Source organism: Saccoglossus kowalevskii, chromosome 13 (genome assembly GCF_978046115.1).
Source record: "Saccoglossus kowalevskii chromosome 13, keSacKowa6.1, whole genome shotgun sequence".
Lineage (NCBI taxonomy): Eukaryota > Metazoa > Hemichordata > Enteropneusta > Harrimaniidae > Saccoglossus > Saccoglossus kowalevskii.
The window spans coordinates 28,916,947-28,944,491 of record NC_140653.1 but is presented as its reverse complement, the minus strand read 5'-3'; the positions used below and the strand labels follow the sequence as shown (position 1 = coordinate 28,944,491).

Genomic DNA, 27,545 nt, shown 5'->3' with positions numbered 1-27,545 from the left:
TTAAGTTAAAACATGTAAATCGCTTTAGTTCTGAAATGGAATCGGGGCAGACAATAGAGCATTCAAACAGCTAAACCTTCAATTTTAACATTCAGAATAATAGAAACATGTAGCAGTTTCAGACTTTCTTGTACAGTAAAACTTTGCAGATTATAAAAAAAATAAAAATAAAATAACACGATGACAAAGCGAGGGGGTTACCACCTGTGCATTTGGCAGATAGCCATAGTGTGTCGTTGATTACAAACAAGCATCTACCCATGAGCCTTTGTGTTTTTATCATGCGCTGCTTGGGACCCGATTCCCGAGCGTGCACGGGTGACAACCCCTCCCCTTTAATATGAAACAGTAACCAAACTACTTCATCATTTACCACTGATTAAAGAAAAAAAGAGAAATCCGGCCTTGATGATCAAAATACAGCAGAAATCAGTTCAGCTTGACCGTTGAAAATGAGCAGCATGCAACTTTTTGTTTTGTTTGATAATTTACTAAAACAATAACTGGAAGCTTATCAAGGTACAGTCAGTAAAATATTGTATCAATAAGAATCTGTCAACAAACAGGTAACATGAATTTATAATCATCGTAGCTACATTATCTCTGACTTTTTTTTGAGTCAGTTTGTGTTGTTGTCTAAACACTACTTTATTTTGGCTCATTTCATTTAAAATACAAACACTGTCATCCATTTGTCAAACTACACTGATTTCGCTGTGATAAAAGAAATAAATTTGTGTTAATAATTCTGTGTGTGTTTTTAGCCAAATTAAAAGACTTTTTTAAAGTTTGATATAATCAGATTTAATAGCAAAGTAAGGCATTGTAGGGTGGTTAGTAATATTACTGGCTGGCCTGAGCTTTATTTTCTGGTACCTCCTCCCCGTCATTGTGTTCTTCCGGTGCCCTGATATAATGTGCTGGTTTGTTTCCCTTGACAACATCATCATCAACATGGACACCAACAATTCCTGACCCAGGTACTTCAAACATAGCGTCCAGCAACACACCTTCCTATAGGTAAGAGAATAACAAGACATTTTTATTTTAGGTAAGATTCATTCACCCTTTTTCCAACCAAAATTTTGGTTGTACAATTTTGTACAGTTTCATGGATTGGCAGTGTCTTGGATATTTACAATCAGACACATGGCGCATGGTAAAACTGTAAAAACATTATTAAAACAATATTTTGAGCATATTTAGTGAGAGGTGATCTCATATTCTGCACTTCGGTCAAAACTAGGTTAACCTGGCTTGCCCTTTCCAGCCTTATTGGGCTACAGTATGCAAATTTGTAGGTCTGAATCTCACTTCCTGATGAACAGCACATTAACACCCCCACTGAAAACAAACAGAGAACAAAGAAAGACAGACAAGGGAAACCTAGGTTTCGATTAGAGCATGATGATTAGAGGAACCTGGGTTTTTCTTACAATACATTTCCAAAGAGGAAGATTCCAAAGAACAACTTTGTGCAAGAAAAAAATAAGATGCATACCATGGAGCTCCATGTTCATACTGAATGTTATATTTTGAAGTGTTATAAAGAATTTAGCAGTGATTTTTTTTTTGCAAGTCATGTAAATGCTCATGAAATAATTTGTTTCATAAATCTCTTTACATCATGTCATTTATAAATGTGATGAAAATTATATTTATTTATTTCTGTGATTGGTAATAATGATCAGTTTTCCACAACTTACATGCGATACAAGTCAATACAATTGTTATTGTGAATAATTAGTTGTACAATTAATTAAAAAATAGTCTGATATATATCACGTCTTTATTATTATTTTGTATCAAGTGAAACTATATACCTTCTATTGTGATATATGGTGAATCAATGTTTGAAACAGAACAGAAAAAAATGCAATAGAATTTTTAATGAGCAGCTTTTTAGGATGAAATACAGCAGTGTTTTGACTAAGTGAGAACGCAAGCAGACAATTCAGCAGATTAGCTAATATTTGCACAACAAAAATACAGTGTCAACAACGGCATTTTTTTAGACATGTGGGAACGTAGTAAGTATTTGTTATTTGTTTTGATACTTTGTGTCAACGGCAATTGAATAATAATCAAAGAAAGCTTAGAAAGAACTCTTGTGTGCTGAGAGAGTATTGGAGACACATTAAAAATTAGTTCAAAATTACTTGTACTTGTGATATTGATGGAAAAGCTGAAAACTAATTATGCAAATCAGGAAATTAATATGAACAGATTTGAGAGTAAAACTAATAAGGTCTGTGCAATGTAACAGACCATCTATGTACCAAGTTTCATTGGAAATTATGAATTATTATCCTAATAAGGAAATTAATATGAACAGATTTTTACCCCAAAACTAATCAGGTGTGTGGATTGTCCTAGAGCATCTATATACAAAGTTTCATTGGAATCGAATAAATAGTACTTTAGATATCTGTGTGAAAGCTTAAATTAGGTAATTATGCAAATTAGGTAATTAATATGCATGGATTGTTACCCAAAACTAATCAAATCTGCGCATTAGCTCAGAGCATCAATGTACCAAGTTTCATTAAAATCCAATGGATGGTTCTTTAGATATCAGTGGAACAGTCATGGAACAGCTAAAAATTAGCTAATCATCATGCGAATTAGGTAATTAATATGTATGGTTTTCACCAAAACCAAATTCATGAGGGCGTCCCAGGACGCCCTGTCTATTGCCTAGATGTTGAAACCGCGAAATTGAGTTTTATTTGGGCTGTTTAAGGTGGTTTGCGTTAACCCAGGTTTTACTCAATATTTGAATATGAGCTCACCCCTAATTTAACTTTTACTTGTCAGCAAAACAAAATTAACAAGTCATTGAAAATGACACAGTCCCCTTTAAGTTCTCTTTGTGCTCGTCATATTAAAGCGGAGGGGTTGTTGCGAGTGTGTCCTTGAAACTTGAGTTCCAAGTGGCGTATACAACAGATTGTTTATTTACATCAAAACACGTGTTTCGTGTCATAGTAATATGGCCAAAATAAAAACAGCCGTTATTCGGCCATCTTTGATCTGATTATGAAACACACTGATATGTATGATGTGCCAAATACGAATGAAAATGGTAAATTGTGGAAATATAGTATTAAGGCCAAAAAGTCAGATGGCTGTCAATCGGCCATCCTTGACCAGATTTTGAAACAAATTGTCATGGACATGCATCCTAAAATGTATAAAGTACATGTATGTGCCAAATTTGAATGAAAACTGACAGAGCACGTCCAAGATACCGCATAAAAAAACAAAAACAAGATGCCTGTCAGTCGACCATCTTTGATCCAATTGTGAAATAAATCGTCATGGACATGTATCCTAACATGTATAATCTATGTACCAAGTTTGAATGACAACTGACAAAGCATGTCCAAAATACAACATTTTTAAAAAACAAGATGGCTGCCAGTCGGCCATTTTGAATCGAATCGCTAAACTACTGCATGTGCATATGTCCCACATAAGGTACTAGGCACATGCAAAGAATAAACGTAATCGGTCCACAGGATTCTAAAATATGACGGACAGACTGACGCACGGACAGACGGACACACGGACGGTCAGACGGACGGACAGACAGACTCAGGAACTCACGGACAGTCGGGGACATGTATCCTAACATGTATGATCTATGTACTAAATTTGAATGAAAACTGACAAAGCATGTCCAAAATATTACATTTTCAAAAAACAAGATGGCTGCCAGTCGGCCATCTTTGATCCAATTGTGAAATAAATCATCATGGACATGTATCCTAACATGTATAATCTATGTACCAAGTTTGAATGAAAACTGACAAAGCATGTCCAAAATACAACATTTTCAAAAAACAAGATGGCTGCCAGTCGGCCATTTTGAATCAAATCGCTAAACCACTGCATGTGCATATGTCCCACATAAAGTACTAGGCACATGCAAAGAATGAACGGAATCGGTCCAAGGGATTCTGAGATATGACTCCGGACGGACGGACGGACGGACGGACGGACGGAGACCGAATTATAAGTCCCCGTTTTCGGACTTCGTCCGAACGGGGACTAAAAATTTACAGCACACAGTATCATTTACTTACCACAATAGCGCGCAGTCCTCTTGCACCTGTCTTTCTTTCAAGTGCCATCTGAGCTATAGCTTTCAGTGCACCTGGAGTAAATGTCAATTCGGCCTATCATCAAAATATAAACACAACTTGTATTATTAACACTGGCTGTTCTAATAAAAGTGTATCTCAATAGGGCTAATATGGTATGTTTATGTACAGGTAAAGTAAGTTTACGGTGTTGATTTACAGAAAATATATAGTGGCCCCTCGCTATGTTGCAGGTGTCGGGGATCCAAGCAAAAAACGCAACTTATCAAGGGTCGCGACTTACAGACTGGATAGCGTTCGCTTAGACATGCTGCTCAGTTGAGAAATAGAGATCAAAATGATGAATTCAACTCATTGTAGCAAGTTTTATAGAGATATATCAAAGTGGGACCAGCCGAGAAGTAAGTGTGGTCACTACTCGACACCCATGTTTACACCTTGAGTAAGGTCGCTGTCACCCATTGTATCTCAGTAATTGATGGACAGTAGGTGTTAAAAATAAGTTGTCTCTTTAATGGTTAGTTAAATACACGATGCAACGAAACATTAGTTTTTGTACTTCCAAAACTGTAGTCAAAACACAATAGAAATGTTGGGAGCCATAGAAGTATCCGCGACTTAGCCAATATCTCAACTTAGCAGCTCAGGTAAAAGTTGGTGGAACTAACTTTACAAAGCAAGTATATGTACAAATTCTAGGGTTCAAATTTACCACATTCAGTGGTGATCACATGTACTCTCCAAGTTGACCAATTCATAAAATAAGTATCATGCCAGAAATCAAAATTTGAACATAAAATCATTTGGATTTGCTGAAAATAATTTAGGCGAAGGTTCTCCGAACCCGCCTATTCACATAGTTCATACCCACCATAGACTCCGGTCAGTCAAAATGACTATTTTGAACTGTAGGCATTAATCAGCGATTCTGCCGATGACGGAGAGATAGAATCCAGGTCAGGGGAAGCCCCATGACCTCAAGATTCTTTTACCCCTTACGTCACAAACCCATGTGACCGAGGATACCTGGCAGCGCCACAGGTAGCCGTCCATCACTCTGGTTCCTTTCTCTCCGCCTCGAGGACTTAAACCAACGCGTCGATAAGAGTGGGGAGGTTGGGGGGGGGGACCCGGAGTCTATGGTGGGTATGAACTATGTGAATAGGCGGGTTCACTAAATTCAATACGTTCAATTACCCACCATAGACTCTGGTCAGTCAAAATGACTATTTTGAACTGTAGGCAGAGTCAGACACCGATAGGTTGCGGGTTTTTCAAAGCAAACAGAAAAAAGAGAATGATGAAAGACTTTTCCCCAGTCCGGGATGAAAACAAACCCCAAAATCTACGTTAAGACCCAAGAAGGGTGGTGTCTTACCTTGCCTGTGCTGTCCCCGAAGCAAGAAGCCAATGACAGGGTTTGGTGTGCCCGAGAAAGCTAGACCCCAGCCGAATTCGGGGGTGATAAGCTTGAAGTAGGACCGAAACAGTTCGCATGAGGGCGTAGGTCGACCAAAGCGAAACCTGGGAGCTCCCAGGAAGTGCTAGTGGAACAGACAATCTGCCCGCAAAAATGCCGAGACTGACTTATCGCCTATGCACAGAGGCCCCTGCGGTCGTTCGGGCTAGGTCAGCAAACAAGGCCTGACCCGCTACGACGGGGCCTAACCTGAAGAGACCCTGCTCAATAGATTGGGTGTCTCTTAGGTAGTGGTTGATGAAGACGTTCTGCGTTTTCCAGAAGCCTGCCCTCAGAATGTGTTTGAGGGGGCACCTGACGCTAGCGCTAGTGAGTTAGCAATCACACGAACCTCATGTTCTCGTACTTGGTGTCTCTGCAAGGTCTGTGTTGAGGAGGATAGTGTATTATAGACCTCCAGTACAGTCGCAGTAATCCACCTGGAGATGGAAGTCGGGGAAGCTGGCTTATCCTGTTTGCCAGAGCCGTAACACAAAAACATGTGTTTGGTTCCCAGTCTAGAAAACCTGGTACGGTTCTCGTGGCAACTCAGCGCTCGAACCGGGCAGAGAAGCAATTCCTCCTGATCCTCCGGACTGACAATATTTGCCAGCCGGGGGATGACGATCGGTTGAGGATCGTGTCCTGGGATTTGGTTCTTGGCGAGAAACCCGATTCGTGTCTTTAGTACAACTTGATCGTCCATAAAAGTGGCACAACCGTCCGCGAAGGACAGTGTGCGCCTAGCTCTGACCGGCGCCTACCTGAGGCGAGGGCCAGTAGGAAGACTATTTTCCACATCAAAAATTTGAGTGGTGCTGATTGGAGAGGCTCAAAGGGCGGTCTGCTTAGAGCAGACAACACAGCCGATGAGTCCCAGTTGGGCGGCTCCCTTGTATGGGGTCTTGGCGTCTGGAAAGCAGTAAATAGTCTCCTAATAATAGGACAATCGGCTAGTCTTGTTCCCGTACGTTCTGAGTGGTGGGGGACAAGACCGACCTGTAGCCAACGCTCGCTGCGTAGGACAAACCCACTTTGTCAAACAGGTGGACGAAGGAGCCTGCTACCTGGCCAATAGAGGGATGGTATGGATCAATCTCCCTTCCGCTACACCAATCAGTGTATGCTTGCGGCCTAGAAATGTAGAAATTATTTCCAACGCGCGTGGTCGGCGCCTCTGATTGCGTTTATTTTGTATTTTTGTTTTCAAAATGTATCACTGGCTGCGTTTGTTTTGTTTTCCTCAACAAATTAACTGTTCCGAGATCTCTTTCATTTTTCGTCCGGCTGCTGCCAATCCAATAATTCGTCGCCGCATGTACTCAGACAAGCGATTAATCGTCACAGTCATTATACTAGTAGTTTAAGTCCAATTGATTTGTTGAGTTCCCCAAGGCCTGAAGTAGTCATTAAGTTGTGACCTGGCCATTCACAGAACACGTGCTTGCCCCCCCCCCCCCCCCCCTGGTTGCAGAGGTGAGCGTCAAACATGCCTCCCCTGCTGCCGGGTAGACGTCCGCCCAGGGAGGGTGAGGAGCCACCACCTGGCTCTTACCTCCCTGGAGGCGCGCCACTACCCTCCCCTCCCATGGAAGGGTATAAGCGCTTGCCTCCTGGCTGACTCTGGCTAGCGGACGACGCCCTAGGGCGTTGTGTTTTCTGTGCTTGGGGTGCCCTCCGTTTGCCCATGGCAGGACCAACTGGCTAGCGGATTCGATCTGAGCCCTCTGGTTCATTGCACTCCGAAGCTCCGAGACTGTACCCACCATTCCCTGAACAAAGAGGGTGGAGGATGTCCATTCTACGTCACTGAGGTGGGGGACGTACCCCGCAAAAACATGTGCGTCTAAGGCCGCGTCCCGTAGCACGGTAATGGCCCTGGCCAAGAGAGCCAGGCGACACTAGGAGGTGTCGCATGTAGATGTGCGGTGACCCACCAGTAAAAATGTCGCCTGGTCTAGGAGGCTGGTGCGTTCTGCCTCCAAGGTCTCCAGAGTGCTGGTCACGCATAATAATGTGCTCAAGCAACTCTGCCCTCAGGGCTGGATGGGTCGTCTTCAATTGGCAAAGACACCCATGGAACGCGGCTATCCCCCTTTGCCCGGTTTGCCAAATTCGTGGTACCGGGGTCTGGGGAAGGAGCCTTGGGATCCGGTTGGGGGTGTTTTGGTCTCATCCCACGCTATGGGGTCTGATCCCGAAACCACACCGACGGGTAGCGTTTGGTCCAGTGGGAAGTGTTGCCTAATGTTATCCCCACCCGGGGGCCTTAAGCATTACATCCTCCGCGGCTGACCAATGCCGCCCATCAACACCGTTTGCGTGCTCTGCGCCCCACTCCGCACTCAGGCGGACAGGGAGAGACTGGCCGACGGGGTTGCTTTGGATCCCGGCGCCTGTGATCCCATAAGCGTTGAAGCAACCTCAGGTGGTCGCTTTAGGATCAAGGGTGGGGGTATATACATCGTATCACTGGGATCGATGATACTCCGCCTCACCCCAAAAGCGTGGCTCACCGAGTCTTACAGATGGAAGACTCTGAGGGACCACCCGGAGTACCGGCTGTATCCGACGCGAGCGAACTGCATCTCCTTTCACTTTAAATATGTGAGAGGGAGCGTGTTCGGCTGTGTGTCCCATGACAGGGTCGGTTCCCTCTGGGGACGCCCATGGGTCGGAAGAAAGGAGTCAAAACCCACAGCGTGGACCGGACACAAGGAAAAATTCGTTACCGTTGCACCGTTGCACCGTTACCGCGTGACGAACCCTAGCTGGCTGAAAGTAGGGGGGGTCAACGTGTGCCCTGCCCTAAAAGCCCTGCCCCGAGATCGGAGACTTGGCTGCCAGCACCCCATTGGCATTCAGTGCCCGAGGATCCAGAGAAGGACCGATGCAATTAGCCTGAGCCTCGGCCACCCCCCAAAATAGTGGGAGAGCCGTGCCTGGGAACGGGGGTTCCCCGGAAGAGACGTGTTTGAATGCAAACATGCTTTCGAGTCTCTTCCTGCTTGCCCACCGAGGGAACACAGTGGAGACAGCTCGCTCCGACTGCGTCTGATCTACCCGGCCTGCCAGGAACGCAATTGCCCCGACAGTCCTTCGACCAAAGCCCTCAACTTGGAGGCAAACCCGGCGCCGTGCGAGGAAGGGTCCACAAAGAGACCCGCAACGGGCCCCATAGGAGGAAAGCCTCCAGGGGCACAGCCTCGCTGCAGCCGGTAAAATCGGTGATTAATGCCTACAATTCAAAATAGTCATTTTGACTGACCGGAGTCTATGGTGGGTAATTGAACGTAGTGAATTTGACTTGAATGTTTGGGTATTATTTTTGATATTTTTCCATCAACACCAATAAACTAGGAAATAATCTTCCATCAGACATATTACAAACACTCACCTTATCCATACCAAGTAAAGCATGGAACTGTGGTACAAGCGCATTACGTGGTTCCGTCAATATCCTCACCAGCATCTCTTCATCTAGAGAAGTCAGCGAAACAGCCACAGGGAACCTACCAACAAACTCTGGTATCATTCCGAATTCTATAAGATCCCTTGACTCCACCAATGCAAGAAGCGCATCTCTCTCTTCATTGTCAGCTTTAGCATCCTGCCCCTCAGTGATACTTAATATATCCCCAGCGGTAGCGGCTCTCCTCCCTGGGCTGATATTGGCAGGGGCTCCAAATCCAAGATACTGAACAAGCCAAAAAAAACAATAAAATTGTTAACAATGATGACAATGAATACAAACATTGAGAAATCAGTGGAACAGCTGAAAATTGGCTCATTATATGCAAATGAGATCATTCATATTCATAAATGTCAAGCAAAAAAGTAATCAGTTCTGCCATTATCACAGCGTATCTATATACCAAGTCATCAAAATCTGAAGAGAGGTTTCTGAGATATTGGTGGAGCAGACAGAATAACTGCAAAGTTTCCCATTGTGTGCTTTGTACACGGTAAGTATCCTAACAAATTTGACAGAAGACCACCCTTCATAGTACCTACATACCAAATAACATTTTTGCAAAAGAGCTGGTGTGTTTAAAGAAGGTGAAAATATCTTTTTTTTAACCAAAAATGATATTAAAATTTAGTATCAAGTATCACTGCAGTTGAGCTAGTAGTTTTCAAGAAGAAGTCGAAAAAAGTTATCAAAGTTATCTATTATGATGTTGATGTATGATATTTTTTTTTTGAAGAGGTGATTAGTTAGAGGTAAAATGAGTACTGAAAGAGTTTTAACAGCTTTCATAATAACAAGACATGAATGTCACAGTCCCCGTTATTGAATTATATCTGCAAACAATAAATATGTACTCTATGTGGGTACAACTCATCATAATATGATAACTGAAAACTTTCATTGACCCGGGTCCAAAATCTTAGAGTACACAAGTGTAACCAAACTATGTCTCATACATGCTCAAGAAACTGCATTCATAAATCTGAGTAAACCTTGATGTACCTTTAATAACAACTTGACTTCTTTGTTAATTCAAGTCTTTGTATATTACCAGGACCTGGGTTTGTTTCAGTATCACCACTATAATTCCCATCAAAATGTAGCCCTGACACCCCTCTACAATTTCCACTGAGATTGGTAATGGTATGACCCATCTGTCACTGATTCAGATCAAGGTCATGACATCACTAAAAACCCGAGCATTAATATTGTTAACCGCGTTTCGCAGTATAGCGGTTAACTATTGTCTGTTCGGGATGGCAAACAGACGGGTATGGAATGTGGGGTCATGTGACAAGGGGTATTTAAGTGGAGGACAGAAGGTTGAATGTCAGTCTAGGCCAGTCTCGCTACAGTGCAGTTTTCAACTGGTTGTTATATAAGTTTGTTGATGTTTGTTGTGTAATACAGGGCAACACCCGCCACCTTCCCCTGGGCACGTTCGACAGTGCGACGGGTACAGGTTTCCAGGTATTTTTTGTTCCCAAACGGTTTCGTTTTATTCCTGGTTTTTCCTGGACGGTCGGCGTGCCAGTAACGGGGGTTACTATTTTGTCGATGTTTTTGTCAGTTATTTTAAATGTTTCTTTGACCGAATAATGTTAATGCCATTTGCCGAGGATCAATAGTCAATCTTTTTTGCAGTCCATGCAAGTTATTTTTTCTCTCATTTAGTTTATTTCAATTTGAACACTACATGCAATGTAATGGCAGCCGTTTTTTAGTCGGCTTTTTTAGTGTGTTTTGTTAAATAAATGGTTCGCCAGACCGACTGCACATACGTGCATTTAAGTGTGTGTTGTACATTGTCGGAGGTGACAAGTCTAGTAAAGATCAATCTAAGCTAATTATTTATTCTGAGCATGCTCAGTTGTTCTCTCAGTGGTGTTGGGAGAGGTAGTTTTGGATGAAAATCATGAAAAAGACACACTTAGGATTTTTAGATTTGGAAAAAAAAATGAAATGTATTTTACATGTTCTCCAACATAAATCTGAAAGTCCATTTTATGGCCCTAAACTGTTTTGTTTTTTTTTTGTTTTTTTTAGACATGAAACAATCACAATTGATTGTGTTTTGATAGGAATTTTGCTTTCTGATAATAAATGATTCAACATGTATGCCATCAAATGTGGTTGTAATCACTTATTGTTACTCAAAAGTCAAAATTTCTACGTAATCTTGTATTAAAAAAAACTTGACTTTAAAACTAATTATTTAAAAAGCGATTGAAGTTTTTATAGTAATTTACAATATGGACAGAATAACTTTGGCTCATGATATAACGGCTGTTAAACGTTTTAAACATCAACTAGCAACTATCACAATACCTTTTGCTGCTTTCTCCTGCTGATAATCCTGTCTAATCCATTGAAAGCCCCGGATGCAACAAACAGTATATTTGTGGTATCCACCTGCACCGTTTCACCCCTTAGTTTGCGTGAACTTCTCTCGGGTACGTTTACAATCGTACCTTCCAACAATTTGAGCAAGCCCTGTTGAACTCCTTCACCACCAACGTCCCTGAGTTGGTGTATACCGGGCACACTGCCTATTTTGTCAACTTCGTCTAAAAACACAATACCTGACGAAAACATGTGATTAGTAATGAGTAGAGTAAATCAATGAGTAACATTTCAAGCTCTTCAGTAAGTTTGAAAATGAGATTACATTTGTGTGGGATCTAGTTCCAGACATAGTATAGTGCCTTTTTAACCACCAGACTTCCTTGCCTAAATTTTTCTGCATTTTTTTCTCATATTCTTCAATATTTCTGGAACTAAAGCCTAATTTTGGAGCTAACAGACAAAATTCGAGTCAATTTTCAGTTTGAAAAGTAGGAAGTGGTGGTGAGAAGGTTAAAAACCATAATAGCACCAGATGTGATCTTTGTTTGGTTGACAAACTTATAGCATGCTCATATGTATGCCAAAAAAGCTAAAAGAAAACAACAGAATGTATACCAGCATATTCAATAGCATACTATATTTAAAACAAAATAGAACAATGCAAATTCTGGAACTGCATTAATTAAAACAAAACACCAGTGGTCAGCCATTTTGAATCAGACAGTCAAACCAATACATCTGTATATCTATGACATGATGTATAATGAATATTATGTGTGATGTACGTGTACATTCTGAATGAAATTAGCACACAGGAAAGTGAAGTCCTTTTTTTCGGACTATGATATGTACAGCATGTTCATATCAAGTTTGAAACAAGCAGCCTATCGGCTGAGATAGCTCCGCTGTTAGCAATGCACATTTCAATTAAAGAACTGAAGACATCATTAGAAAATGAACAATATGAATAGTATCAAAGCAATCGGACTTACATTTTTTAACAAGAAGTCGAAAATATCACTTTTTACCAAAAATTACAAAAATATTCACCAAAATAAATTAATTAGAGAATTGAAGATATCATCACAAAATGAACAAATCTGAGAGAGGTCCACATGTAGTACCTATATATGTAATATCAAAGCAATCGGACTTACAGTTTTCAACAAGAAGTCGAAAATATCACTTTTTACCAAAAATGACAAAAATATTCACCAAAATTAGAGAACTGAAGATATCATCACAAAATGAACAAATCTGAGAAAGGTCTACATGTAGTATCTATATATGTAATATCAAAGCAATTGAACTATTGATTTTTAACAAGAAGTCGAAAATATCACTTTTTACCAAAAATTACAAAAATATTCACCAAAATTAGAGAACTGAAGATATCATCACAAAATGAACAAATCTGAGAAAGGTCTACATGTAGTATCTATATATGTAATATCAAAGCAATTGAACTATTGATTTTTAACAAGAAGTCGAAAATATCACTTTTTACCAAAAATTACAAAAATATTCACCAAAATTAGAGAATTGAAGATATCATCACAAAATGAACAAATCTGCGAGAGGTCCACATGTAGTACCTATATATGTAATATCAAAGCAATCGGACTTGCGGTTTTTAACAAGAAGTCGAAAATATCACTTTTTACCAAAAATGACAAAAATATTCACCAAAATTAGAGAATTGAAGATATCATCACGAAATGAACAAATCTGCGAGAGGTCCACATGTAGTACCTATATATGTAGTATCAAAGCAATTGGACTTGCGGTTTTAACAAGAAGTCGAAAATATCACTTTTTACCAAAAATGACAAAAATATTCACCAAAATTAGAGAATTAAAGATGTCATTACAAAATGAACAAATCTGAGAGAGGTCCACATGTAGTACCTATATATGTAATATCAAAGCAATTGCACTTGCGGTTTTTAACAAGAAGTCGAAAATATCACTTTTTACCAAAAATGACAAAAATATTCACCAAAATTAGAGAATTGAAGATATCAACATGAAATGAACAAACCTAAGAGAGGTCTACCCAAGGTACATATACACCAAGTATCAAAGCATTCAGGCTTGTAGTTTTCAAGAAGAAGTCGAAAAAGTAAAACATTGACACGGACGACGGACAACCACTCATATGATAAGCTCCGCTCGACAAAGTCGACAGCGGAGCTAACAAATCGTGTGTCTGAAAAAAGTCCACATTTAGTGCACTTTTAGATCAAAATGGCCATCAGTCGGCAATCTTTGATCAGATTTTGAAAACAATTCACATGCATATGGTTAAAGTTATATCTATATGTAAAATTTGAAAAGAATTGGTCCATGGATGTCCAAGATACAGGTTCGGATACACAAACAGACACACAAAGACACACTTTGTCCTGATGGGGCCTAATAATATGACCATGAGCCGCTTCTGCTCATAGCTATAACTCTTGGAAAAGGTGGAATATTAAATTTTGCAGATCAATTTGACGGAAGAAAGAAAGGTGTTTGAATTCTTACCTTGTTGAGCCTTATCTACATGGAAATTTGCATCCATTAATAATTTAGCAATAACTGATTCTATGTCTTCACCCACGTATCCTGCCTGGGTCAGGGTTGTGCAATCACATATAGCAAATGGTACATCCAAACATTTAGCCAATGTCTGAGCTAATAAGGTTTTACCTATGAATGGCAGGATGAAACTGGATTAAACATCGCAGCATAAATAAACATTTCCAGCCAAGAGAAAATACTTATTTTAAAGACACATCATTACTGTACTTGCCTGACTTCGTGCCCAGGGTAGTCAGCTCAAAAAATCATGTGGGTTGGCACTTAGTAAAGCACCTCCGCTTAAAAAATTAGCGAGTTCACTATATATAGCCACCTGGGTATGACATTTACTGATACGTCAAACATTTACAGTATAAAACAGACGGGTGAAGTACTCACCGGAACCAGTTGGGCCAAGAAGTAAGATGTTGCTTTTCTCAACTCTCAACTCGTGTGTATTACTGTTTAACAGATCACTTCCTGCAACCCTTCTATCAGCTGCATCACCACTCTGATTCCCTGATTGCGGCATTGACGATGCCCCTAATGCGCTACCATGGTTACCAATGCCTGATATTTGTAAAAGTTCTGTAAGAAGGCCACAAAATATAATCATATTTTTTTTTGGCAATTTTTGCATACTGGTAAAATGCAACCACCAATGGTAGACATGTTTGTTTAAGAGGATGTTTTGTTGATCCAAATGAACATTTATTTAATGTTAACTGTTGAACATATAATTTGCTGTTGTGATATGAAATAATATTAATGCAAAAAAAATCTAATTTATCTAAGATGAGAAGCAAACTTTTTTTTTCTGTTCATTTTCGAACTTGCATACATATATTTATTTCATATCTACCTGGCAATCAATGTACAGATTTTTGTTTTGACACTCATCATATAAAACTTAGAACAGTTACTATGCAGTCTAACATGTACAAAATATTCTAAGAACTTACAGACCCGCCAGAAAGTATCTACGCACCTGTCATTTGATCGTTTTCGTAACTAAAAATAACAATTCCGGGTAACATGATGTGTTGACTTTAAAATATACTAAATTTAAGAAGAACTAGTGCATTTTAGTCAAAATAAAATGGTTGATTTGTGTTTAGTTTTTTTGTATGTAGACGTTTTTTCAGTGAGCGAAAATCGCCATGGTTAACTCTATGGGAGCGCGCTCATTTGCATATCATTTGCATCTCATTAAAACTTCGCGCCATAAAACATGTGCGATAGTCGTGTCCTTTCTCATGCAAATTTGAACCAATTGGGAAGCTGAAATTATTTCAACACGCGCTTCTGGGCGGGAATACCTGTCAGTTGTAGTTCATGAATATTCCTATCGAGGTCATAGTGTCAGATACGTAATTTTTATTTACAAACATTGAGCCATGCCGAAAGTTAGGGAATTGTCAGAATTTACTAAAGGGAACATTGAAGCACTGTATACAGAAGGAGTGTCTAATAGGGAAATTGCAAGAAGACCGGGAATTTCTGAAGGCTCCATACGTTTCAACCTGCAAAAACTTCGTCTGCAAGGTAGTATGGGCAATCGTCGTCGATCAGGTCGACCAAGGCGTACAACGCAACGCAAAGACCGGCTACTCATCAGGTCTAGTTTAGCGAATCGGTTTCACACCGCCCGTGATTTGCGTGCCAATTTTAATCAACTCACTAGGAAAAGATTGAGTTTGAGCACTATAAAATCAAGACTATATAAGGATGGTAATCTTCGCGGCTGTGTTGCAAAAAAGAAACCTAAACTACAACCTCGACACATCGCAGCGCGGTTGCAATTTGCCAGACAACACATTGACTGGACTCCGGCGCAGTGGGCTCAAGTTATCTGGTCGGACGAATCAAAGTTTACGGTGTTTCGTAGCCGTGGAAGATTATTTGTACGTCGGAGACCAGGTGAAGAGTACGAGCTGAAATGCATTAAACCTACAATAAAATTTGGTGGTGGTAGCGTCATGGTGTGGGGATGTTTTTCGGCTACCGGCTTAGGGTCGCTGGTCCGTGTACCGACGACCATGAACCGATGGAAATATTTGGATATCCTGCAAAATGAAATGATACCGTCGGCACTAAGACTTGTCGGACCCAATTTTCATTTCCAACAGGATAATGCCCCCGTTCACAAAGCATTGGCAGTGAGGGATTTTCTACAATAATCCACAAGAGTACGGATATTTTTTCGACAACTTTACCACTTTGAATTGGCCTGCACAGTCTCCAGATTTGAATCCCATTGAGAACCTTTGGGAGTTGATCGATTTAGAGGTGCATTCCCGACCAGTTGCTAACATCGAGGATTTATACGCGAGTATAATGGAAGCTTGGGGACAGTTCCAGGTGAACATGTGTCGGAAACTCGTCGATAACATGCCAAAACGGCTCAGAGAAGTCATCCAGCGAAGAGGTGGACACACGCATTATTGACAATCGCCGCGTTCTATGTCTTCATGAATATTCATGAGCTTGCGTTTACACGGTATTCTCCATAGAGAATTCGAACGTTTTTTCACTGTTTCGTTCAGACTGCCGTTTTTATTCAATCCTGCATGACAATGACAATTTTGTTGTTTTTATTGTGTGTAAAAACGCATATTTTATTAGATATATAAATATATTTATTCAAACCGTTATTGAGTTTATTTTATTGTATGATATCGTAGGTAGTAGCTGCCTGTAGTGTGGTGCGTAAATACTTTCTGGCGGGTCTGTATTACAGCATTCAAGTCTCTATGCAGGAAAAAATACATGTTCTAGAATAAATCCATTACAGGTACCATTGAAATCCTAACTGCTTACTGATTACAAACCCCCTGAGTTGAGAGTTTAGACTATAAACAGTGTTTATGACAACAATTTCAAAATTGCAAATGTGTGGATGAAAAACATTGTAGTTCTAATTTTGTATGGAATCCATTCAAACAAACCAGCATCGTTGTGAATCAAAAACAAGGTGTTAAAGTCCCCCATTCATCTACTAAATTTAATCAGTTGACTCTTTTTATTGTATTGGTAATCTATCTACTTTTTTATCTTATATTGTCACAATAAAATGTGAAAGAGGTTATGACATTACTGTCAGCTTAGAAAAGAGGTCAAATTCTCAAAGTCATAAAGATGGCCCCCCTAGCTGAAATCAAATATTACCTCCTGCATTGAAAAGACGTCGTTGACATGTCCCACCAAAAAAAAAAAAGAGATGACTCTTAGATGAGTTGGCAGTGATTTTTTTCTGTCCCCAACTGTGTAGTTTTGAACTAATTTTTGAAGCTGCAGCATTGTAACACTAACAGATACTGATAAGATTTTAATGGTAACAAAATTTTCTTGAAATAGCTAACACAGAATGAAAAAAATAATTTTCCGCCAACATACCCCGTGGAGTGAAGATTGCCCCTTGTATGCGGTTTTCCTGGGCTTCAGCTGTTGGCTTAACAGTTGTTGGTGGATTGGTATAGATTCTCTTGTAGTGATTGTAAACAGCGACAGACAATACCTTCTTGGACTGGGCTTGGCCAATCACATACTTGTCCAGATATTCATAAATCTAGAACATACCGAACATTGTTTGTGAACACAAATGGAGTTAAATATTTATATTGCATGATACAAACTTAAAGGGCAGTGGTCGTCGAGCCGCGCATGTGCGATATTTGTGTTGATAAACATTGATTTTACCACAATTCAATGAGTTCATCAAATGGAAATCAACAGTATGAGTTCGAGCCAGGGCGCAACATGCACTACCGTAAAAACCCGCAAATAAGCGCCACCCTCAATTAAGAGCCACTCAGCGAAAATTTGTTACATTTGACCCTCCATTAAGAGCCACCAAGAGTTGAGTGGTTTTGTCAATAAGAACCCTGAAATAAGCGCCAGCCGCCAGGTTGTTTACAATCTGGCAGACACCGAGCTTGTCGTGCCTCACTTCCACCCTGCATTGTTTATTGCCCCATAGAAGGTGTGAGACAAATAAAGATTATCCCCATAACTTGCCTGATGTCCTGTGTAATTGAGAACGGAAGAATGATAGACGAAAGAAATGAACTGAGAGCGTGAATGTGACTGTCAACTTGTCCATTTTATATTTCTGACACACAATCGACCAATTCACAAACTATTCATAGTAACTACTAGTATGTTTTTTGCCGAAACACCGAAGGATCACGTTGAGATATTCCATGGAGCTAAAAAAAGATTTTTTTTTAGCTCCATGGATATTCATTGTCAATGTTGTCTTTATAACCAAGTAAAGAACGTCACGATTTTAGAACGCCTTTATCGGAAAATCGGAGGTATCGAAAATACATTCTCACAGACGGACCGGAACAGGAAGTCAGCAGAAAACAAAAGATTTTTTCCTTAGCGTGGGGGAAAACAGAGGTGTTAATCCGGTCCTGGCAACGTTTGAGGGATCGTGACGTAGCTCCGACCAGGGAGCTGTAATGCTCCGACTGTGAGAATGTAATGATTACGCAGCCCACTCTCGCTGATCGTGATTTTGGGTTATTTTTTGCATTTCATTTGAGACGTTCGTTTTGGGGTGATTCGAGACAAAATCTTCAGGGAAGTAACAAAATAACTGGCATTAGTTTGGAGAGGACTCTCTTGCCGAAAATAATCAAAATTGAAGTCGAATGGATTAGTTCCACAAACTTGCGCGATCAACTTGTCTTACAGCAAAGTGAAGTCTACGTGACCCGCTGACCCAAATATTTAAATTAGCTATTTGTGAGAATTGAAAATAATCTGAACTTGTACCAATCAGAAAATGCCTTGTAACAGGCCTGGGCTTTCGTGAATGATTTCGTCTCTCCGATTGGTCACAGGAAATTATTTTTAATACATGTAATTGTTACTTTCTCGGTATCGTTTCGTATTTGGTTATATAGGGGTGGGGCTATAGTTTGACCCCGTTTGCGTGGACTGTGAAGTACGTGAATATCATTAACATATCATTATAAGCTGGCTTGATTATGAAACAGGAAATATAAACCAAAGCTGTACTGTCAGACGTCTAGCGCAATTAAAACAATGCCCAAGTACCCAAGCTGTAAAAATCTATAGAAAAACGTGTTTTTATTTATTGTTTTTGCCATAAATACAAGTGATTGGGCATCATTTTCTTCATTCGTTCCATGCTTGCTTTGCAAGTATGTCTTCTCCTGTCGCTGCTGGTCAGATCAATTCTATCCGAAACTATTTTATATCGTCACCAAATCAACCACAACGCCAGCCACAGCCACCCAAGTTATTCCCAGTTTTCAAGAAAAAAGTTTGCCGTACCAAACTTGGTAAACAATTGTACAACGGAGGTACAAGTGATTCGAGTGTAGGGTCAGACACTGAAAGTGCTACCAAATCCGACTTCAGGCATTGCTACACATTATCGATGAAAAGTCGAATCGTCGTATTTATTTGACATTTGTTATTCCCATAACAGTATTTTTACAGAATAAATTAATTGCAATGATACATCATTAATAATTACTTGTCTATTTTGGTTGTGTGTGTGTTTGCCTATCCCCTTCCCTATTTCACAATGAACAAGTTTGATGACCCTGGTTTAAGAGCCACTGGCTACAAAGTTGTCAACATGTTACCTCAAATAAGCACCACCCAGAAATGAAAGTGTTACAAAGTGGCTCTTATTTGAGGGTTTTTACGGTAATTACCGCAGGTGATTCCGTCCTAGTTAAAACTTGGTAAGGTCTCAGTTTGAGTATGAGCGTGACGACCATTGCTCTTTAACCTAGCTATGTATAGAATCTGCATTTACTCTATTAGAGGTGCCTGTGAACCAAAAATATTGCTTTTTGGTGTCATTTTGAAGCATACCAAACTCAAACTGGGTCATTATGCTAATTATTTTAACAGGCACGTTTGTGTACATGTGATCAATACTCACTTTCTTCGGGGGAGGAGGAGGAAGCCGATCAGGTCTTTGTTGTTGATGTGCTTGGTTTTCTTTCATGCTCTTTTTGCTATCAGTTTCCGATAACACAACAAAGAAATGGTGGCATTTTTCACATTTCACAAACCTTGTGGATGCTGAAATGACAAACATTAACAATAGCACATTATTCAAAAGACCACCCATTTCATGAATTAGAAGAGCTACAAACAAGTGAAACTTGGTGTATGATGCGTTGCTGATGGACTGTATCACATTTCTATTTACTGTTCTCATCAGTCAGACTGAGGTATGTAAATGAGTCTCTATGTGGTAGTTGAGCGCGGTAACTGAGCGTCTCAGTTTTCACGAATATACGAGTTGAGCGTACGCTCACTTTGAAAAGTAAGCGTGGAGCCAAAAAATGGAAAGATTGAGTACACTCACACTCACAAGTAAGCGTGGGGACAACCCATGGAATACTGGTAATGTAATGAAAGCTATGCTCAGTTTAACATGAAGTCGATACAAGTTCGTTTCAGAAGTCTAACTTAAGTTAAAGAATCCAATCTGGATTCACATGAGCAGGATGTTTGTTAAAACTGACGCAACCATATTTAATTAATATTCACGCAGTTTGAACTCTATGACCTAGTAAGATGGACGCGTCTGGTAATGAGGGACTACGCTCACTTTTACGTGTAATAGTAGGCATGGGACCAACAATGGAATGAGAAGTGCATCTGTCTGATTTCCATATGTCGCCAGTGTATACATGAAGTTTTTGAGAGTACTATTTTGATTTACGCAAGATAAATGCAGAGATCATCCACAATTATATTTAATAGTAATAAAGATGCAACCCTGACGTATGTTTTGTCTTGAGTGTTTTCATTTGTCGGCGTCTGTAAACAATGCTCAGTGACAACAAGTTGTTGCGCACACTTGCATGAAGTGAAAGTTTGCACACATACAAGAATGACGTTTTATTAAAGAAATGTACATTCCCATTTTGCTCATTCGTTCAGATCAACCTTCATAGATTTACACTACAGCAATGGTAGTGCAAAGTTGCACGACGCGACATTTATGCATTGTGCGTGAATCATTTCGTGATCGTACAGTTATGAATCATTTGGCTTTGATTGGCTGACTCTCATGAAAATATAAATTTACACATAAAATACACATTTGATCGAGACTACATTGGTGGCCATATACACATATGCTGCTTTTCTGATACTTTGCTTTACGTTGCTTCTCTGTAACGTTGAAAATACGTTTGAAAACTGTTGTATAATCATTGAGCGTCGTGATAGATGCCGACATACGACAAATATAAAACAACCGTGACAAAACTAAAGTCAGCGTAGCATCTAGTTGCATCTATTAAATTACTATAATGTATTCGGTGGTTGACCCCGGCATTTAAACACTATGCATACAATGGCTACTAAAGTGTGCGTAAAATAATTCTGGATTCTTGTAATGAGTCATGCATGTACTCCCCAATCTGTAATTCCATTGTTTTTCCCATGCCTACTTCTACAAGGGAGCTTACGCTCTCTTTCTAAGACCTCGAGTTGGGCGCCATGCATACAGTACTTCGCATAATTGCACCCCTTCTCGATTTTACTTTTGATAACATGTATTTCCATCTTCATCAGTTAAATATACTAATACTTACCTTTATTAAATATGACATGCAATAACAAAATAAATGTAGCAATGTGACGAAACAATATATAATAACACTACCTAAAACAGCAGCAAAATGGTGACGACAATTATCAATCTATTTGTTAAAAAGGTACTGTGAAACGGTTCATTTCCCTCAACAGGGTCTGGGGTGGGGATAGTTCGTTAGCTTTCAATGTTGGACATTGCGTCGATCACCAAACGTTATCCTGGGTTGGTGACCTCGACTGGAATTAAAAACAACTCTACCTGTTGTAACCTCGCATAAAAAAACAATCACAAGGCACTGGGATTTTGTCTATAGCCGTGATGATCTTTGTCTGAATTTAAAACACAGCCGTCACCCACTGTGATAACAACAAATAAGCAGATACTTTAACGTGCGACAAAACATCAGAGCTATGCACAGTCACTTGTACGCTGATATTTTAATGAAAACTCGATATTTACTTGGCCGTAATTATCTAACGGACATGGAAGCAATTTATTGATACATATAATGCTTCTCATCTCACCCATATTTGTTAGGACTCTACTGGTTAGTTGTCTACAAGCGACAGAAACAGACATCTCCATTCATCCATCAGTAACGTAAAACGACGCTGATTACACAATAAACAATTAGGTGGTAACACCTCGGTCGAGGTGTTAATTGGGCCACAAGACTTCAAGTAAACTATCTCAAGCATTCCATTGTATGGCTCCATGCCCAATTTTGAAAGTAGGTGTACGCTCAACTCGCATCTTTAGAAAGCTGAGACGATGAATAGAGGAAGACTTTTTGATGCATCCTTCTTACAAGGTCATATGGGTCGAACTGCGTGAATATTTAATTAAACATGGTTGCTTTGTTTTAACAAATGTCCTCTCATGTGAATGTGAACTTGTATCAACTTCATGTTAAACTGAGCGTAGCTTTCATTACATCACCAGCATTCCATGGTTTGTCCCCATTCTTATTTTTAAAAGTGAGCGCACTCAAGCTTTCCATTGTTTGGCTCATGCAAGTGTGTGCAATAATTCGTTGTCACTGAGCGTTGTTTACAGACGCTGACAAATGAAAACAATCAAAACAAAACCAACACCAGAGTTGCATCTTTATCACTATTAAATATAATTGTAGCGATCCCGGCATTTATCAAAATAGTACTCTCAAAAACTTCATGTATACACTGGCGACTTATGGAAATCAGACATGAGCACTTCTCATTCCATTCCATCTCATGCCCACTATTCATGTATTACACGTAAAAGTGAGCTTAGTCCCTCATTACCAGATGCGTCCATCTTACAAAGTCATAGGATTCAAACTGTGTGAATATTTAATTAAATATCGTTGCGTTGGTTTTAACAAATGTCCTGCTCATGTGAACCCAGATTGGATTCTTTAACCTCTGAAACGAACTTGTATTAACTTCATGTTAAACTGAGCGTAGCTTTCATTACATCACCAGAATTCCATAGTTTGTCCCCACGCTTACTTTTAAAAGTGAACACACTCAAGCTTTCCATTGTTTGGCTCCACGCTTACTTTTGAAAGTGAGCGTACGCTCAACTCGTATCTTCGTGAAAACTGAGACGCTCAGTCACCACGCTCAACTACTACATAGAGACTCATTTACATACATGTCAGACGTGATGATACTATGGGAGTAGGAAGGCCAGTCTGGGAAGGCCCATAAATTAATACATGTACAAACTAGAGCAAGTGTGATAGTATTCTTTTCAATTACACTGTGTAAACCATGCGACTAATTTTTGCCCCCATATCTAGCATTCCACTTTCACCATCATTGTGTCCAACATGGTTACATAGATAGAACAAGCAGCCTGTCGGCTGAGATAGCTCCGCTGTTAGCAATGCACATGGCAATTAAAGAACAGAAGATATCATTAGAAAATGAACAAATCTGAGAGAGGTCCACATGTAGTACCTATATGTATAATATATCAAAGCAATTGGACTTGCGGTTTTCAACAAGAAGTCGAAAATATCACTTTTTACCAAAAATTACAAAAATATTCATCAAAATTAGAGAATTAAAGATATCATCATGAAATGATCAAATCTGAGAGAGGTCCACATGTAGTACCTATATATGTAATATCAAAGCAATTGGACTTGCGGTTTTCAACAAGAAGTCGAAAATATCACTTTTTACCAAAAATTACAAAAATATTCATCAAAATTAGAGAATTAAAGATATCATCATGAAATGATCAAATCTGAGAGAGGTCCACATGTAGTACCTATATATGTAATATCAAAGCAATTGGACTTGCGGTTTTCAACAAGAAGTCGAAAATATCACTTTTTACCAAAAATTACAAAAATATTCACCGAAATTAGAGAATTAAAGATATCATTACAAAATGAACAAATCTGAGAGAGGTCCACATGTAGTACCTATATATGTAATATCATAGCAATTGGACTTGCGGTTTTCAACAAGAAGTCGAAAATATCACTTTTTACCAAAAATTACAAAAATATTCACCAAAATTAGAGAATTAAAGATATCATTACAAAATGAACAAATCTGAGAGAGGTCCACATGTAGTACCTATATATGTAATATCAAAGCAATTGGACTTGCGGTTTTCAACAAGAAGTCGAAAATATCACTTTTTACCAAAAATTACAAAAATATTCACCAAAATTAGAGAATTAAAGATATCATTACAAAATGAACAAATCTGAGAGAGGTCCACATGTAGTACCTATATATGTAATATCAAAGCAATTGGACTTGCGGTTTTCAACAAGAAGTCGAAAATATCACTTTTTACCAAAAATTACAAAAATATTCACCAAAATTAGAGAATTAAAGATATCATTACAAAATGAACAAATCTGAGAGAGGTCCACATGTAGTACCTATATATGTAATATCAAAGCAATTGGACTTGCGGTTTTCAACAAGAAGTCGAAAATATCACTTTTTACCAAAAATTACAAAAATATTCACCAAAATTAGAGAATTAAAGATATCATTACAAAATGAACAAATCTGAGAGAGGTCCACATGTAGTACCTATATATGTAATATCAAAGCAATTGGACTTGCGGTTTCAACAAGAAGTCGAAAATATCACTTTTTACCAAAAATGACAAAAATATTCACCAAAATTAGAGAATTAAAGATATCATTACAAAATGAACAAATCTGAGAGAGGTCCACATGTAGTTCCTATATATGTAATATCAAAGCAATTGCACTTGCGGTTTTCAACAAGAAGTCGAAAATATCACTTTTTACTAAAAATGACAAAAATATTCACCAAAATTAGAGAATTGAAGATATCATCATGAAATGAACAAATCTGAGAGAGGTCTACCCAAGGTACATATACACCAAGTATCAAAGCATTCAGGCTTGTAGTTTTCAAGAAGAAGTCGAAAAAGTAAAACATTGACACGGACGACGACGACGGACGACGACGACGGACAATCACTCATATGATAAGCTCCGCTCGACAAAGTCGACAGCGGAGCTAAAAACAGTGGACAAGATTTACGAGAGAGAATGGAAAGGGACAAAAACAAGTCTGTGTCTTACTCTCAAACGAGATCACATCTATGAAATAATTAAAAATATATCCCCCCAAAAAAGAGAAATTATTGACTTACAAACAAAGGTCTCCACATGTGTACATGGGTCACCACACTTGGGACACCTGAGTTGGCCTGATTTGTTGTTTCCACCCTTGCCTGTACCGGGAGGCTTCTTCCCAGACCCTCCTTTTGTGGTCCCATCTGTTGTATTACTAGAACACACACTTGTTGCACTGAAGTATCTTATACAGCAGAAAGCTTGTGGCTTGGTAATCACAACTGGACCAAACTTTGTGAATAGTCGGCCAGTGCTTCTAGAAGTAATGGAACCTAGAATTTAAAACAAAAAAAAACAGTTTTGAAAAGCCTGTATTAAGGATGAGACCCAGGCTTGTGTGCATTTGAACACCTACATCTTGTATATTTTTAGTTAGCTCTGTGTATGTATTATGTGAAAAAGTTATTTTTTCTTGAACGCGTGAAGTGTATGCGTGTTTCTCTCGTAAATAGGCTTTTTTGAGTTTTTTCACTCAAACAGACTTAGGGAAAACATACTGAAGTTGCAGACATCTCATCTATTGTTATAAACTAATCATCTTGGTCGTAATATGAACCAGCATCAGATAATTTCTATAAACTGTTTCTCTGCATTCATGCGTTTTTTTGGGTTTTTTTGGCGGACCAGGTTTTCTCCTGAGGAACTTTTTACGATATAAACATGTTAGCATCGGCTGCGCCATGTTGTTGATGTTACGACTGAGTGGAGCATGCGCAGAACGAGAAGGAGGCAGTGATTTAAATAATCCTCTGTCAATCTATTTTAATTAGCCTCGTCGTTAAGCCCATAGAAAAACAATGACACGCGTATCTGTTTATCGTCGCATTTTTATTAATATTTAGCACTTTTCTAAGTACAAAATTAACTATTTTGTTTTACTAGTGTGAAGACAACCTTGCAACATTGGAAAATATGCAAAAAAAAAAAACAAATGTTCAAAAATACGCCACAAACCTGGTTCTCATCCATAAAATATATTTTTTTAGAATTTCCTTATCTAAGTATAAACTTGTCACACAAAAAATGAATATGCAAATCAGTATCAGAGTATGTATACAGACTAAATTAAAGTAAAACACAGATTATTAAATCATGGCTTTTAGAGGAACATCAATATACAGTTCCAGAAGAAAAACTGTAATCATGGAAAATTCAATTTCGACACTGTGAACATACAGTAACCTTAAAACTGCTAAAAGATCTATTATTAGAAGTGTATTGTTCGGTTTCAATTATGTTTTCAAGGCCTTCAGTCGATTTAAAAAACATTGAACGGGTTAAAAATCATCGAGAAGAGATAATAAGATTCATAACTGCGCTTTTATACAAGGCTTTAATTGGATACACTGGGAAATCAATGCGATGTTTTAATATTTTACTGATGCACGTATTCACTATTTTTGCGGGATACATTTTTTTGGTTTTCTAATAACAGTTTCAATATTGTTTTAAGTGACCGATAATACCACAATAACGCGACCATTCATTTAGTATGCTCAATGTTTAAGTCTGTTATATGCAAATTCGAAACGCAAACAACATTTCATAGCGTGTGGGACTCGTCCGAATGTCAATGACGCATATTAATTAAATTAGACTATCGACTTACCTGTATTCGTAGTTGCCTTCAATCCAGACAGCACATATTTCGCCGAACGGTAACTGTGTCTAAAATGTGTCGGCATTTTAAATGTCCTCTTTTACACACAAAAACAAACACGATACAAATATATATTGGAAAACCCCGTGCGTGTCCTCTCTTCGCCCGCAAAAAATTATGTCATGCACGTAGATGTAAAATTAAATAAATACAAACACCAGTGGTTGAACCGTTGTACATACACTCGACAGGATGGTGAAGAGGTTGTAGTTTGATGCTTGCAATGTAAAAATATATACATTGGTGTTGTTTCTTATATGTGTAAAGGTTTTTTTCGCCAGATTTCGTCTCCTCACACAACAACAAAACCTGTCGCCATTTTAGATTTCTCAGCCCAACGGTCAAAGGTTACCATGCCATACTAACAATTTTAATAATATTTGAGCAATTCAAAAAATCCTCTTTCAACAATGAACTTACATAATTGTACAGCAGTGTGTTGGAAACTACTTTTTTTTTCACCTGATATATTATTGTTCTACCATTATGAATGCTCTTGTATAGTTCTCCTGTGTTTGATTATAAAACAGTTCGCACGAGGATGGAAAATAATGTGATCATTTTTGAGAGGGGTCATGGGTATACAAGTTGAAGAACGCTTGGCTCATTCTGATTTCTCTTTCTAATGAACATGCTTTCCTTAAGAGTCAAATATTATTATTATTGAATAAATGTGACATTAAGATAATGCAATGTATATCTCTTTTGTGA

General features: G+C 38.9%; 1 protein-coding gene across 1 annotated transcript; it reads right to left on the bottom strand.

Moving 5' to 3' along the window:
* Positions 1-778: 778 nt before the first annotated feature.
* LOC100368402 (ATP-dependent clpX-like chaperone, mitochondrial) lies at positions 779-27,163 on the bottom strand. The gene is made up of 10 exons (XM_085507174.1): positions 26,784-27,163; positions 25,192-25,446; positions 19,878-20,020; positions 17,345-17,516; positions 14,348-14,536; positions 13,913-14,077; positions 11,366-11,619; positions 8,963-9,262; positions 4,089-4,181; positions 779-1,014 (listed from the first exon to the last, which is right to left on the bottom strand). The coding sequence occupies exons 1-10, from the start codon at positions 26,857-26,859 to the stop codon at positions 844-846; spliced, it is 1,818 nt and encodes a 605-aa protein (XP_085363300.1). The 5' UTR covers positions 26,860-27,163; the 3' UTR covers positions 779-843.
* Positions 27,164-27,545: the final 382 nt, after the last annotated feature.